The sequence below is a fragment of the Idiotropiscis lumnitzeri genome, chromosome 21 (genome assembly GCF_059441095.1).
Source record: "Idiotropiscis lumnitzeri isolate Australia: NSW breed Sydney's pygmy pipehorse chromosome 21, RoL_Ilum_1.0, whole genome shotgun sequence".
NCBI lineage: Eukaryota > Metazoa > Chordata > Actinopteri > Syngnathiformes > Syngnathidae > Idiotropiscis > Idiotropiscis lumnitzeri.
Window position 1 is genome coordinate 9,545,720 of NC_142411.1, and position 16,546 is coordinate 9,562,265.

At 40.2% G+C, this 16,546-nt stretch overlaps 1 protein-coding gene across 2 annotated transcripts; it reads right to left on the reverse strand.

Annotated features, from left to right (window-relative positions):
- Positions 1 to 525: 525 nt before the first annotated feature.
- esr2a (estrogen receptor 2a) lies at positions 526 to 16,241 on the reverse strand. 2 transcript variants are annotated; one of them, XM_088285723.1, is made up of 10 exons: positions 16,058 to 16,241; positions 8,981 to 9,453; positions 8,689 to 8,892; positions 7,713 to 7,873; positions 7,443 to 7,559; positions 6,394 to 6,693; positions 5,439 to 5,577; positions 4,990 to 5,123; positions 2,893 to 3,076; positions 526 to 1,300 (listed from the first exon to the last, which is right to left on the reverse strand). In XM_088285723.1, exons 2-10 carry the CDS (start codon positions 9,130 to 9,132, stop codon positions 1,072 to 1,074), a joined length of 1,620 nt encoding a protein of 539 aa, XP_088141849.1. In that variant the 5' UTR covers positions 9,133 to 9,453; positions 16,058 to 16,241; the 3' UTR covers positions 526 to 1,071. The 2 variants fall into 2 exon arrangements, with proteins under 2 accessions (XP_088141849.1, XP_088141848.1); XM_088285722.1 differs by having other exon boundaries at positions 8,689 to 9,453.
- Positions 16,242 to 16,546: the final 305 nt, after the last annotated feature.

A 16,546-nucleotide genomic window follows, 5' to 3' on the forward strand; every position in this document is an offset into this window, starting at 1 on the left:
AGTAATAAAAGCTGAAAAATGATGGCACCATGCATAACTCGGCCAGTGATTGTAGACGTTGAATGTTTGGCATCTTTTCAGCTGACAACAGAAATACAGCATGGCTCACCTTACTGTATTGTAGACTGGTATTTTCAACTAGAAAATATCAACTTGTGTAATTGAATGAGCGGTAATCTAGACCTATGAATTAATACTGCAATTAATGAGGCCGCCCTCTGCTGGCCATTAGAAAAATACCACACGTTTAAGGCACTTTTCAGATTGGCTTAGGTCGCGAAGCTACATTCACCTTTTTAGAAACCCCCAAAGAAGAAACAAAAGTTGTTCTCACGTGTGTTAACCATGTCTGTTATTTAATGTGCCATTTTCACAGCAACCAATTTAATGTCGCTCAAGCACATTTTGTAAATTCTGTCAATGATGCCTTGGGCTCTGTGCATAAACGCACGCAATAAAAAAATCCTTACCATTTCCCCTATTTTGTGTATCTGGTCCCAGACACCCCCCCCCCCCCCCCCACAGAAATGGATCATCTACTTTGTAATCCTGCCTGAATGTTTAGTTAAGGCAAATGTTAGAGTCATTCAGTGTCCCTTTTATTCCATTTATCCAAATAACAGGATTTAAGGCACTACCTTCAGGGTCCTGTTATGTTCTTTAGCAGGAAACACGAAAGAGCAAAAGCAACAGAAAAGCTCAATCTCCAAGATGGCACGAGCATGGACCAATTTGGTATACAAATGTGAGTTAAGTAAACGGCATGTTTTTCTTCACATTTTTTTTTTTGTCTCACGGTGTGTCTGCATTAATGACAAATTCTTCACAATAGAATCAGTTGCCGGGTGAGTGGTACTTAAAGGCCTTGATGTGGTAAGGCAATAAATACAGTACTGCGTTACATTTTGGATGATGTGAAACCTTACTTTGTGCAAAGAAAATCATGAGCTTCTACATTCAAATGACTGAATTTGAAAACATCTCATCACAGTCTTTTGTTTGTTTTTAACCAACTTTTAGGCAAAGAGATTGCACGTGAATGCATTTCAAAGCCAAGAGGTGACTGCATGGCTACAGAGTATCACCTCCGTTGTTGGTAGTGCAGCTATTTGAGGAGGCGCTACTGGATCCCTCGTGCTTGTCAGGAGCCTCCATCTGCTCCGAGGCCTCTTGCTGCGGTGCCCTCGTGGGCAGCCGGGAGCTGTGCATGATGTGGGCATCCAACATCTCCAGCAGCAAGTCATACAAAGGCACCATGTTCTTCATTTTCATGCAGTGGAGATGGTCCATGCCCTTGTTGCTGCGCATTGAAAGAGGTAAGACGCAAATTATGGTTCAGACCGTGCATGAGTGCTACATTTGAATACTCATTGATACCATCAATCAATTGTGATGAAATGTGTTTTATTTTAATCACACATTGCTAAAAAAACAAACTGTTCCTGAACATGGAGAATTTCACTCAAATACAACGCGTTACATTGACAATATGGTACGCTAATTACTTTTCAATCACAATTACGTGAATTTAATGTTCCCCGTGAGGAAGCAGGAGAGATAAACATTATATACAGAGTAATTATATCTACAATAATACCGCAGCATTATATGATTGGTGGCTAGACTCACTTTGTCTCACAGCAACATCAGAATAGTTTTTTTTTATGTATACTATTTCTGTTGTAATTTATAATGATGGAAAAATTAAGTTTCATGAAGTTGTTTTTTTTTTTATTCCTCTATATCAGCTGGATTGAAAGATAAATGCTAGTACAATGGAAATATATTTAATTTCCACTGCATCTTTGAACAGAGGGCTAGCTACTGGAGTTAAAGAATATCAGTGCTTTATGAAGCTTCATTTGTCCGTCACTAGTAATGTATTGTGCTATGTGTCTGTTTCATCATAACAGGGTCACTAATTTGGTGGAATATGGTGTTTAAAGTCTTTATTTAAATATACTTTGAAGTACCGTATGTACCAATTGCTTGGAAGCTGTGTGACATTTTTCTTTTGTTTTAATTTTACACGACTTTGAGTTTAAAGCACTTACTGTTGAAATGTCCAGTAGTGAAAAAATACTTGAATTCCGACTTATAATATGTTTACCGGTTTTGTATTGGGGGGAGGGCCTCAGACTACATGAGGATATTCCATTTTGAAGAACATAATTTGCAGTCAGTTTCCATGTTGTCATCCGTGTTGACCTTTAAACTAATCTCCACACGGCTTACATAGCTCCCGTTGTCCTGGCTGTTGAAGTGGTATCGGTGTTGTAGTATCAGAGCATTTTTACAAGAGACGCAGAACTCTACATCATGCATTATGATTTATCGCAGGTGTGTCTCTCAAGATAATTAATATAGTTCACAAATTTCACCAAACTAAAATAAAATTTTAAAAAAAACTATTGTTAATGAATTTAAAATAAAAATGAACTAACTAAAACCATATTGCATTTATAAAACCAACGCTAACTGATCGTGAAAAATTTGTATTATACATGCGCTTTTGGGGGTTATTTTAAATATTAATTATTATTATTTCAGTATTGCTGTACATAAGGAAGGTCAAACTGATGTTTTAGAATTGCAGTTTGTTTCTTTATTGCACAATATTTAGTGACCTTTTTACAACAAATTCTCCATATTGAAAAGACTGAAACAAATACTAAAACGAATGAAAACCAGAATACATTTTTTCAAAACATTTGAACTAAAATGCACTAACAACCCTTCTCTAAGAAAACTATCAGAATGGAATAAAACGTACCTATAATGAACATTTTATTTTAACCAGGGTGGTTGTAGCATAAATATGCCGTGATAAACCGTGGTTCGCTGAATTATAGTTTTGTAACTACAGTACAGTTCAGGTGTCTAATCCCTCACCTGACATGGCGGATATGTGATAGCAGCATGAGCAGGTGGGCCAGGCGTGTATACTGCTGACGAAACGTTAGGCCCGTTTTAGCGATGGCCCACACGAGGGCGTCGGTCACGGCGTCGAGAAGACGCAGCAGCTTGGAGCGACTCTGCAGCTCATCGCTGCCCTCAGAAGAGGCGAGGCACATGTCTGGAAACCAAAAAAACACGTGTGAGTGGAACGATCTTTTTGAATGGATGCTTTCTCCATTTGCGAGATCATTCCTAAAGTTACGACAAAGCTGCTGGCCACATCTCATTTTGAACGAACACAGGTGACTCTGAAGTCCGCCACAACACCATCGCTGATAAGATGTGAGGACTACTGAGTAAATATAGAGCACTGAAAAGGGATATGGACTATTTGACCATGATTACTAGAGTGATGATAAGTGACAAGTACCAATGTGAACTTTGAACAACAACATAGACAACCGTCTTGAAGATTTAAAATGAAAAGGAAGAATCAGAAGATCAGATAAGACGAATACAACCAACAGTGCGCTGAAGAGAGAAAGAAAGTCATGAACTTGTTTTCCGATTATGTTCTGGATGTTATTCAAAATCTCCCTTGATATAAGACATGCAAAAATAGTACTTTCCCTTTTTGCCAGATTTGAACTTGAGTGAACAAAGGTTAAATATTGTCTCTGCGCAGGTTCAAATCACATCTTATTTTTATGTCCGCATGGAGGTTGTTTTAAGTCCAACATCTGTTTTTGTTCTCCATCAAGTCCTGCGGGAACACTTTGGTCCTTTCAGCAGCTAAATACATCAGAGGGTCTTCAGTCAGTCAATAGCGAGCTACTCCGTTCACTGGTTCATGCTGAGCGAGAATTTGAGCATTCAGAGCGTTTCAGCTCCGAATATTAAAGACAAGTGCAACAGATAATGATGCAAAAAATGTGAAGAAATTTTGATCAAAGAATATTCATATCAAAGCATTTTTATGATCATTCACAACCTGGAGGGAATTGGGAGTTATGTTTTTTTCTGCAAATACTCCACACGAGCAGCACTGAAAAACATTAAACAGTAACTGCAAAGTGAAAACGGCCCGTTTAATGACTTCTCTGGGCCTGTAAAATAAGATGTTGAAACCACGAATCTAATAAAAAGTGACTTTTGATATATTGTTTTCCATAAAAAGTCTTCGCTGAAAACTGTTTTTCATTCAGAAGTTCTATAAATGTCTCCGTTTCAAGAGCTGGATTTCATATGATAGAAAATTGACTTTTTATTGTTTGTATACAAATAGTTGGGGGCTCTGGCTAGCCTTCCAAGTCATGGAGGGTAAATTTAAACAACCACATAAATCTTTTACGTGCCTCTTTCTGAAAATGTGTCACCGAGAGAGCGGCTCTGTACTGCTGCTCCACTGTTACACAGCAGGGGCTAATTTACATAATAACTGTCCCACTTTCTCTGCCTGTGACATGATCAACCACAGCCACTTTAAAGCAATTCTTTGAAATAATGCTATATTACAGATAAGATTACATACTAATCTCCAGGCCCTTCTTCTTTCAAACAAGTTTTCTTTTTATCTCGTATCTTGTCTCTCTTTCAGTTTGAACATTTTAGCTCCCCGATTTTTTTTTTTTAATCACTTCCAAGGAGACCTTTATTGTTCGTGTTCTCTGCTGATTCCCCAAGATCAAAGGGGCAACGGAAAGAGACATTCAAATTGGTCCAGATATATTCATTAAATCTATTTTTTTTTTTTTTTTTGGACAGTGCTACATGTGCTCTGCAGAGCTCCGGTATCACGAATTCATTTTATTTTCTGACTCAGAGCTATTACCCAAATGATGAGACGCTGAAAGCTGTGATGGAGGAGATGGCGCAAAAAAAACTTTGTTAGTAGGGCCAGCTCAAAAGGAAGATCGGCTCGGCGGCACTGCCCGTATGATCGCGACGGACACCGACAAACACAGTCGTAACTGGACCACGTCGCACACAAAAACATTCGGCGAGGAAACGGCAGGACACACGTAGCAGCAGTGGTGTGTGTGTGTGCGTGTGGGGGTGTGTGTGAGTGTGTGTGTCTTTGTGTTGACTCACTGGAGTTAAGGAGGATCATGGCCTTGAGGCAGACAAACTCCTCCCTCTGCAGCTTGAGTTCTCTCACCCTGGATGTGGCGGCTACGAGCATGTCAAAGATCTCCACAAAGCCCTGCACGCAGCTGCCCTCTTCTCTGCCGCACAAACACAAACATTATTTCCTCTTAATATACGGATTGAAAATTGACATGCGTAACTGAAAGCACGTTAGTTGAGTGAACGTCGAGCAAGTTAAACATTCACATCGTTATGAGGAGTGAAAGAGAGTGAACAGCGCATGGCGTTAAATCTCTATGTCAAGACGTGCTGCATCTACAACATTGCTTTTTTTTTTTTCCACACCCTTTTCAGGTTGGAATCTGAAGCTATTCTTCTTTTTCATGAATTCCTTGGTAAACTCCACTGTTATTATGTTTTGAAGTCAGAATTAAAAAAAAAAGAGAGAATACCTGCTCAGACTGAGGTCAGGGGAGAAGATGAGTTTCCCTGGGTGGTTGACCGACCTCCACATCAGTCCTATCATTAGCACCTCCAGCCAACAGCACTCCAACATGTGCACCTGGTCCAGAAGACTGAGCTCCACAAAACCTGAAGAGGTCACAGTGTCGCATGTGTGTACGTCGGCAACTTTTATTTATTTTTATTTTTTTTAAACCTACCCTTTTTTGCCAGCTGGGTCAAGCAGTATGTTGGATCTGTATGCCTTTTTATGTAACAATTTTGGTGTGAACAGCGGAATTTCTTCTGTGGTTATTTACATTGCAATGGATATTTATTGGAAATGCGGTTGGACATGGAGACGGAATAGACAGAATAAAGAGATAACAGTGCAAAATAAAACAATGGAAGAGTATAACAGTACATGGCAAACATAACCATTGGAGTTGGATTTTTTTTTTCTTATGTGGCCTGTGATGCAAGTGCTGCACCCGATGAGGAAAGGACACAAGACGGAACCGGACAGGCAGGGGCGGATATAAAGGGTGGCTGTGGCCACCCCATTGGCTCTCCCCAGCATGTGTGTATATTTATTTTTCTCATCTAGAAGTGTGTTTCTTTGAGAGGTGTAATGTTGCAAGAGGATAACAAAACATTCCAGATGCGCGCATGTTTTAGTTTAACGTTTTCGCCGGCTTCTACGACTACGGAATGGATCGACAGCAGTCGTGACAAATTGACTGTAGAATTCAAAACAGCCAGCGGAAGTTAAGCGGATTATAGACAAAGAACAGAAACTAGCAAACAAATTGCTAGCTAAATGAAAACAAATGGCCTTATTGAACGGTTTGGTCGGAGTTGCTGCAACACGTCAGCACGTCTGCTATATTGGATTGCATTATGGGTGCGTCAAGTCGACCGCTTAAAATATCTCTTCCGGTTATTAACAGATCCAGACACACCTACCTGGGATCTTCTTGGCCCAGCTGATCATGTGAACCAGCTCCTTATCAGCGAGGTTGGTCAGAGACATCATGACGTTCGCTTCGGTGAGCGGTCTCCTCATATCCTTCATCAGGTAGATCTCAGGTGGCTCCGCCTCCATTATTCGTTGTATTAGCTGCTCCGGGGTCAACGCAGGTGGGTGGAGCTCGGAAATGGCCACTTGTTCAGTTAACGCCTTTGCCCCGTGAGTCTTGCTGTGTGAGGACAAACTCACTCGCCGCCTCTGCTGGTTCCTGTAGCTTCCGCGCTCCTTGCGCATGCCTGAGCCAATGAACACAAGAAAGAAAAAAAAAAAATACACGTTACGCTTACGCGGTAGCAAAGTCCTGACTACAGCACTGTCTGTGGTGTCTTGCGTTATGTTCTATGTTCTTACTTTTTGCTAGATGACGTTACGCAGGTTCGTAAATGAAATGTTTAATTTTTTTGTCGTATGGAGTTTTACTGTAAATCTGAACTGGAAGTGAAAAATAACATATTGAAGCAAGCAAACAGAAGAATTTTCCTTTTTTTTTTCCTCAAAGTGATGTTATACTCCCATTTCTTGAGAGCGTGAGTACAGGCAATAAGGAATACTTGGTGTGTTTTAGTAAGTGTGTAAAAGTGTTTAAATCGTGTGGGAGTATAATTTGAGGTACAAGATGCTTTTTTATAAAGTCTCTATACAGCATATCTTCACCTCATCTGTTTGGGTCTAAAACAGGGGTCTTCAATCCTGTTCCTCGACAGGATCGCTATCTAGCTTCTGCAGACCTGGCTGATTATCTGATCATTTGAATCAGGTGTGTTGCAGCAGGGAGAGATGGAAAACATGCAGGATATCGGCCCTCAAAGAACAGGATTGAAGACCCCCTAGTCCAGAACTAGGACATATAAAATAATGAAAAAAAAAATAATAATAAAATATTAAAACCTGCCTCACTGTGCCAACTAGTTCATTGCAGGCCGTTTAAAACGTCGGAACAGATGTAATACGAAGACCATCTGTAAAAGACTAAAACGTGGCTCACCACATTTGGTCATGCCAGCTTCATAGCATTTGCGAAGACGGCACGCCTGACAGCTCTTCCGGCGGTTCTTGTCTATGGTGCACTGATTGGTTGCCGGGCAGATGTAGTCATTGTGGCCTGAATAAAAGATGGCATGACAGATGAAATTCAAGATAAAGCCAAGCAAGGACAAATTCAAAGCAACACGATCTTTGCAAACAGCTTGTGCAATCGTAAAATCCCAGGGCATATTCATAAATCTTTGTGACATTTATTTATTCCGTGCCTCACCTTGAATGCTCCTCTTGAAGAAGGCCTTACACCCTTCACAAGACCACACGCCATAATGGTAGCCAGAGGCATAGTCCTGGCAAACAGCACAGAAGTGGAGGTCTGCTTTTCCACCCGATGACACCACTAGGTCCTCGCTCTCCTGGGAACGCCTGCGCTTGCTAACAAACGTATGTCAGTTATGCTTTAGAGTAGTGTACACCCAACATGCAAGAAACCTGTGGACCTATGACCCCAGTAAAAGTATCACAATGAATCACGTTTTTCAGCTGCTAATCTAGCGTCCTCAAGTATTTTAGATTGTCTGTAGTTCAACATCAGTAGAGTGCCACTTCCAACTCGGAGGGAATGAAATGATCCTAATGCACGAGAATTGGATTGTGGTCTCAAGATTACTGGATTGGATCCAATTTCAAATCATTCAGTCCTGTTCTGGTTAAGATTGATTGAACATTATGATGTTTATATAGCTGACAAAGTGTATATGTAGATTGGACCTTAGACACCCGCTATCTCAATCACTTTAGAATGGATATTATCCTCATATCAAATCAGTGATCAAAAGTCAAAATCAATATGTTCCTGTTCTAAAACCATGCAAAAAAACGTGAACGTCTGAGCAGCAAATTATTCAAGTTCACCGTGATAATTCATTCCCCATCATGAATGTGTTGGGAAAAAAAACACATTTTATTTTTTTAACCCAAATAACTCTTGGGGGGGAAAAAAACGAGATTAACCTCCAATAAGGGTTTCCATGAAAAATGCTCTACAAAAAATATTTATATACAAAAATATTTTTTAAAAATCAGCAACTAGGTGACTCCGCTGCTGTGATTATGCAGAGGTCCGCCGTATCATATACAGTACTAGCGTGCTGTGACATTTATTTCTAGTGTAAAACATCTTGGGTCATTAAAGGTCAAGAAGCACAGCAGTAAAGAGTAACAGTCCAACAAGTGATGTAATGTCCTACCTGGCAGTCAACTCGCAGTCCCCCGGTGACAGCTCCGCCCATGGACTCTGGACAGTCTGGCTCTGCTGTGGGCGTGCCGGGGAGGGGTGCAGCGGTCCAGGCGGGCCCATGTGGCCGTGGCTGGGCCAGAATAAGGAGGGCCTTAGGGACTGGTGCACAGGTGAGCAGTCTGAAAGTCCTGGCCCAGCGTAGAAGATAGTTGGACTGTAGAAAGGGATGGTGGTAAAGTCATGGCTGAGGTCGGTGTAAGGGGAGGGGATACAGATGGGCTGGCTGGTTTCGAGGGACAGACCCGGGGAGGAGGCGTTGTGGATGGGGGAGAGGACCCGACAGCCCACTCGACTGGAGTCCACCTCCTGGAGCTGAAGGAGGGGCTGACCCTTGTCTGTGGCCATCGTAACTATAAGGATGTCTCTCTAAGGCTGGAAGTCCTGCACCATCCATGTAGGATAACAAAGTCTAGGATACAATGCTGCTTTTCTACTATACAAGTACAAATCCCCTTAACTGGTTAGCATTGAATTGACTGACAGCCTGCAATTTATTATTACTGTGCTCTAATTGTCCTGCGACTGGATTTGTCTTTACATTCACTGTGAACTTCCAGTGTTAGGCTGTATCCTATACATAGTGAAGATGTGGAGAAGCTGGGGTCGATATTCCAAAATCTGCCGGATTTAAGGGGTGTGTCTGGTCTATGCCGAAGAAGGGCCAATGTTCGGCGCTTAGACCAGCCATGAAGACTCAGTGAGGCAGGCAGGACATCTGTGCAAGACAAACAAATGGACTTGTTAAAAAAAGATAATAATAATGAGAAACATGACAACACATTATTGGCTGCCCTCTCCCCTCACTGTCGGACATCTACACCGCCCGGTGCCTCAGAAGGGCTCTCAACATCGTCAATGACAATACCCACCCAAACTCACGCCTGTTCGACCTGTTGCCCTCTGGCAGGCGCTACAGATGCATCAAATCAAGGACCAATAGACTGAGAAACAGTTTCTTTCCGAGAGCCATCTCCATACTGAACTCTCACACACACACGAGACCACCCTAACCTTGCAAAACAGCATTGTGATGTGTTTCTATATGCCCTATTCAGTACTGAATTCCATTATTTATTTATCTAATTTATATATTTGTCTGTATTATTGTTGTATTGCACTGGAGAGGGGAGCCCTCTAATCTCGTTGCACACTTGAGTACAATGACAATAAAGGGATTTCTATTCTATTCTATTCTACATTGTAGCAGAACATGATGACGTCACAGGACAGTTGACGTTTTGATATGTCTCAAATGACCAATGACATTTTTGCACTTGCGAGCCGTAGTCCTCTCAGTGCTCTCACGGGCTGTAAACAACGCCTACAACAATATTTACACATAGTTTCTCATTGCTTTAGATAATGTAAACAATATTTACACATGCGGTCAAATAGAAACGGCACATTTCTCAATGTCTCACCAATGTTGACAATACAAAACTGCACCTTGTTTAAATCCACTCCAACTCTGACTTTCCTTTTGTGCACCGAGTTTTTCCTTTGTTAAATCCGATTCCAAGCGTTTCGTGAGGAAGAACTTGAAAGTAAGAAAATTGATTGCTAAGTGGAAGCACTTTTTTTTTTTTTTTACAGTAAATAAGACAATAAACCACTGTTCTATTTTCCATTAAATACACCCGACGCTTTGAGTTCTCTCAATGAAAACTGATACAGTCTCCAGAACAAATTTAATAGGGTCCTCCTTAGCCTCCTTTCGAACTTCTCATGGAAATCGTTTTTTTTTTTTTTTCCAAACACACTATGCACCCAACCAACGCCCAAAACATCTTTGGCACACGTGTATATTTAGAACCCTTTTGCAATAGAACTCTTTTCTGTGTATTCAAATCAGACAATCTCAAGTTACTGACGTTCAAGGTCAAAAATCGTCTCATTTGCCTATTATTTTGAATATTGCACTTGCAGTTGGACAAATATTAAGCCAGAACAGGAAATATTATTTATAATGTACTTTTGACATACTCTTGTTAGATCAATACGCAACACACACACACACACACACCAGATCCCGAGAAAGTAAAGGACATGTTCGTTTGCTTTTACAACATCTGATAGAGCATACCCAACGGAGTTAATCATTCCTGTGTGGCGGCCGTCTCATCTTCACTTGCAGCAGAACATTCTTCACTCGTTTTTGGCATGGCTTTCATTTATTCTCAGCTTATTTTGACACGTGTGAAGGTTAACCATGTACTGAGTGAGTGATCTATCTATTCGAACTTCACACCATGTTGGGACCATCGTTTGGTGAAATGTTGGAATCTATTATACATTGACGTTGGAATTAAACAAGACAACGTTCCCAGAACAGAGTGACCCTGTGAAGTGATCACTGATTAGTAGTAAGGAACACTTATTCAAAGTTGTAACAACTAAACATAACAATGGGGAACACGTTTAACCGCACTAGTGTTTTGAAGGTTGGTTTTATTTAGATTTGCATATAAATCATCAAATTATGCATTGAAAATAATGGCAATAATATTGAAAATAGTCATCATTACAATTTAATTGAATTTTGTATTAAATACGTTTTTTAAAAATGTCACTTATCTTTTTTTAAAAATGTTTTTATAAATGTCACACCAAAACAGGGTGCGACTATCAAGCAGCTTGTCCCGAAGAGAAGATATGGTCTTTAGCGTGTGTTGGCGACGATCGATCACTCTATTCACTGACTGCACCTGTGTAATTGATGACAGACTCTTTAGTGGTTTATAAAAAGTAACGTGAAGCCCTTAAAGTCGTATTCTTTTGTATGAAAAGCGCTTTAGAAATAAAGTTTGACTGACTGCTATTCGCAGGGTTAGGGTCCAGGTCAGGAGGTGAACGCTCTGAAGGGTATGCCACCATTGACAATTTGCACAAAACGGGTCAGAAATAAATATTTTTAAAAAATTAAAATATAAAAAAAAAAAAAAAAGGGAACAACAGTATCAGTTTAAATACACTCAATAGCTTTCAGGAAGGTTTACTCAGTTTTTAACACAATTGTATGACTGTAATAACTGTTGTAGGGCTGCTCGATTATGGAAAAAAAAATATCAATCACTATTTTCATTATTGAAATCATGATTATTCAAATTATTCTTATACAATAAATACAATACAAATAGCGCATTTCACAACAGCTGGCGCTGTAACAAAACGCTTTCCATATGGTGTAATATAAATTAGTGGGAAATTAGAACACAAATTAAAACACATAAACAATAGATACCAGAAGAACACCAGAACAGACATTTATACAGTATAATTATTATAATCATGATTGAATTTTGATTAATTATACAGCCCTAAATTGTTGTACCAACACTTATTATTATTATTAATAATAAGAATAATATTTAAGACATTAAATGAATAACTGAAAACGCAGAGGAAGTTTCGCAAACACCCATCAAGTCGCTATTATATTTTATGTATTGTATTAAATTCATTTCTCATGATTCCATTTCTAATAGATGTGTTGTCACCTCCATTACTGCACCGGTGTAAAGCTGCGTTTTAGACTTGTGTACTGTACATACATGTAAACAGTGATATCTGATATGAGTCACGAGAAAATCCAAAACTCAAGCCAACAAAGGTTAAAAGCAGGGAAGGGCACACGGCGTAGTCACACGCAGGCTTAACACTCTCCCATTACATGCAGGTAGAACCGAGTTATAAGCATTGATTTGTCATTGACTGCTGCTGAATCAGCCACTCAAAACAGCAGTGAAGCACACCAAATGCGCCCTGCAAATAAGGCCAAAGCTATAAACTAGACTAATGTGACAAAACCACCCCGCAAAGGAAAAAATATATTTTGAGCCTTGCACACCATAGATTTTGAAAGTCCCAAGATTGGATGCATGACTTGTCTACTAGCACAGGTTGTGAATCATTGGTTGACATGAGACAATTTGTTTAAATGAGAACAAAATGTGGCATTTCGTTCTCCCTGAGGTTTACTAGTCTGACAACAAACAATGCACATGCATCCTATCATATCAACATGGGCATATATATGTAAATTGCAACAATGACCGCTATTATGAAATTTATATTTCAAGATTTTTTTTTGTTCTTTACTGCTATTGTGACTATCTGTAAGCATTACAAACATCAAATTCAGAAATGTTACCGAAGAAGATTTTTGCGGGACAACTGAGACAATAAGCAATTTTGCTAACCATGCCTGGAATGCATATGACGGCATTTTCAGTTGTTTTGACAATATTGTCTGTGCATGAAATGTTTCCGAAGCCCATGGAAAAATCATTTGATCTCGGCTGGATTACTGTAATGTACTTCATTTTGGAGTCAGCCAATTCTCCTTCAAGCATCTCCAGTTGGTCCCAAATGCTGCGGCACGTAACAGGAAGCACACTGTGGCGTCCCTGTACATTTTGGTGCTCTTTTTAAAATTCTGTCATTCATTTTAAAATCTTTAAATGGTCTCGCCCCACCTTACCCCTCTGAGCTCATCCACCCTTACTCACCTGCCGGTGAGCAGACACTATTAGAGGTCCAAGCGAAGGCTCAGAGAGGATGGAGCCTTTTTCATTTTTGGTCCCTCCCTTTTAGAATGACCCCCCGCTAAACGTAAGGCAATCCTCCTCGCTTCTCAGCTTTGAAACTTGTTTTTATTCTTTGGCTTTTGACTCAGCATGAGACGTGGTTTTTGGTTTCATTGGTTTTGTGCTTTTTACTGTCTTCATTGTTAATTTGTCTCGTTGTTTGTCGTTGTATGACTTACTTTTGCTGTACTTTGTAGGCAGCGTGGTTACCTTATAGTGTTTTATAAATTCAGTTGAGGCAGTTACTCAGTGGTGTTGTAGGTTGGTTGACTCAATATTTATTTTGAAAATGATCCAATTAGGACAGACAGAAGAGAGTGAAGTACAGTACGTTGTCAGTGGAGTTCAACTTTACCTCAAACACCTGGGAGTTTATCAAGTCTGACCAGACTTCTAAAGTCCCGAAACACCACAAAGTTAAACATATCGGGGATGTACGCTCGGTTTGAAGTTCAATGACGCCGACTGACGGCTCGCTCGTTTAACCAACGTGGGTATGAGTCAGCAGGCAATGGATTGCAGAAGCAATGAAAGTAATTCAACACCAACGCTTTTCACTCTGATTGACTATACTGAGCGCAAACAATAAGTATACAAAAACGGCCTTCTTCCAACAACTTTCCTATAAACTTAAGACTGTATCCAACTAAGTGACTACTAAATCAGATGAGTCACACTATGAGAACAACAAAATTATATAAAAAAAAAAAAACATGGCAGGACTGTGCTTCTTTAATTGCCATTTGGGGGTAAACGCAGATGTAGAGGGTTTACCCGCCCTCGCTGGAAGCGTTGACCTTGACTTTAAAGCTGCCTCCCTTCTTGTCAAGCATGCGTCGTCTGTGTGTGTTTTGGAGGGCGGTGGGGGTGGGGGCGTGTTTGTACTACAGTGTTTATAGGCGGGTAATGGTAAAAATCTTAAATTAAATAAATCAAAAGCCAAAATGGCAAATGCGGCAAGTTTGGTCCACCACTCTTCACCATGCAAAGTGCTACCTATGCCCTCACATCTAAATGGGACTTATTCAAAAGTTGCTTTTAATTAAATACAATAAATCAAGCTTCGACACCTGAGCACTACATTAAATACATTTGCAAATATTTTACAGACGCACACTCCCACCATGTGCACAAAAGGTCAGAGCCAAAAGAAGTAAAACTATAAATGAGACAACTTTTCCCAGCCATTAAAGACAAGTTCATCCTTTGAACACAAAAGCTCAAGGCCGATGCCGTTTCCCATCCATCCCTCCCAAATAAAACCTCCCCGCCTCCTTAATATCGCGGATATGAAACGGCTGTGCACCACGAAGCTGCACTTTCCTTGGTTAAGGAGTGTGCGGTGTCTGTGCCAGCCAGTGGGAGTCAATTGTAGGGAATTTTAATAAAGAAAATAACTGCCCTGTTGATAACCGGCACAGAAAGTAGAGTAGAGTGTGACAGTGATTTAACCATCATTTGTTACCGTTATCATCTTGGTGGGGGTTTTTTTTTTGCAAAAAAAAATCTATAAAATCTATATATATACAGAGGTGTGGATATTTAAACTTTACATTCTACCACTACAATCCACCTCCAATGCAATTCTGAAACGAATGTTCACATTAATATACTTTAAATCTGTTGCAAAACAACAGCTGTACATACGCATTCATTAAGAACAAAAACTAGATCAAAGGTTACAACGCTAAGCTAATGAATACACTGTGTGTACTAACCAAACAACAAAAGTTGTTACGGCACAACAGTTTGTACAAAGTGCACGTATCTCTGTCTGAACAGTAATGTTAACAAGTATCATGGCTGGTCCACCGATATATAGGGCAGTGAAGCGGTTTATCTGGGGGCGCCATGGCGATGACAAAGATGCTTAATTACAAGCGATCAACATGATTTTATTTGGAAGTCTATTGATTAGAGATGGTTGCTCTCAATTTGATGACAATAATGACTCTCTGAGTGCCAGTAATGCTATAAAATTGGTGATAATCATTTGTTAAATTGCAGCAAAATAAGTTTAGAGAGTGAAATTCAATTTGTATCAGCTGTCAGACCCAAATAAGATAATTCGCTGCAGAGTACATACACCAGGAGAGAGGCGCATAAATCAGTCAATCATTGTTTTGCAAAAGATCAACAACAACAACAACAACAACAACGTATGATCAATGAATTGAAAAGCTGCATCTAAACCGTTCCAGATAGGCGAACACAAAAATAATTATCTCCCATGCGTGCTTGAGTGATAGCAGTCTTGTTTACACACGGTGATAAGTGCTTGTTGAAATGTTCTCATAAGGCTTGTTTAAATTCAATGACCCCGCACTCCTCCCGAATGTGTTATTACACTCGAAGAGAACCACGTGTACAGTAAAAGAAATGTTAATATAAGACACTCCTTGTGCTCAGGGTGCAGTATTATTAAGGTTGTAAAAATTAAACACCTCATAAACTATTATTACTGTTAAATCAGAAGGAGATTCTGCTCACGCTGGTGATCTCGTGCACGACTGTTATCTGTCACCTGTTTAACCCACCATGAATACAGTGGCGTTCAAGTGTAATCGGATTAAGCACGCACGGACCTCCGGGCCTTCACTTGTTGCGAGAAATTATTTGACATGCAGCGGGTGTAGATTCCCGGGACTTTAATCGAGCCTTTTTTCCCCGCGTGGTGCCCGTGCAGGAAAGAGCAATAATGTACATTAAAAATAATAAAAGAAAAACACTCACCTCCGCTGCCAGATGCGTGGCAGCACAAAGTTGTCACGGCTCTGCGTGGACGCGACAAGTCACTCCGCAATGTCTCGACACATTCAAGTGTGGGATAAAGTGACCGCTGGACGGAGTTCGCTGAAAGATTGCGATAAAAACGAGCAACTGGTGTACCAGCTCCGAACCAGGGGGACCAACTGGAACTTGGTCAAGCGCATCATAGTAAATTGCGCAAGATCCGGTTAGTCCCTCCAAAATAAAGTATTTGCGACACTTTTGTTTTGTCAAGGCGCCGTAAAAGATTGTCATCTAGAAAAAACAAATATAATTTTGTCTCGAATTGCGTAACATTCGCGTGGGTTAATTTTTGCATACGCGAAAATAACACAAACCACATTGCAGTGTAGTTTATTTTTTTAAATGTAATGTTCTCTGTTGGTTGCGCTTTTATGACCACAAAACTGTCATGCAGACCAGCGCAAGATAACGATTTATTTTTAACTCCAC

Excerpts from the sequence above, each read along its gene's own strand:
- esr2a (XM_088285722.1), bottom strand. The coding sequence starts at position 9,083 with ATGGCCACAGACAAGGGTCAGCCCCTCCTTCAGCTCCAGGAGGTGGAC. Across the intron at positions 6,694-7,442 it reads AGCTGGCATGACCAAATGTG|GCATGCGCAAGGAGCGCGGA; the intron begins GTGAGCCACGTT and ends TCATTGGCTCAG. Across the intron at positions 1,301-2,892 it reads TCACATATCCGCCATGTCAG|CAACAAGGGCATGGACCATC; the intron begins GTGAGGGATTAG and ends TTCAATGCGCAG.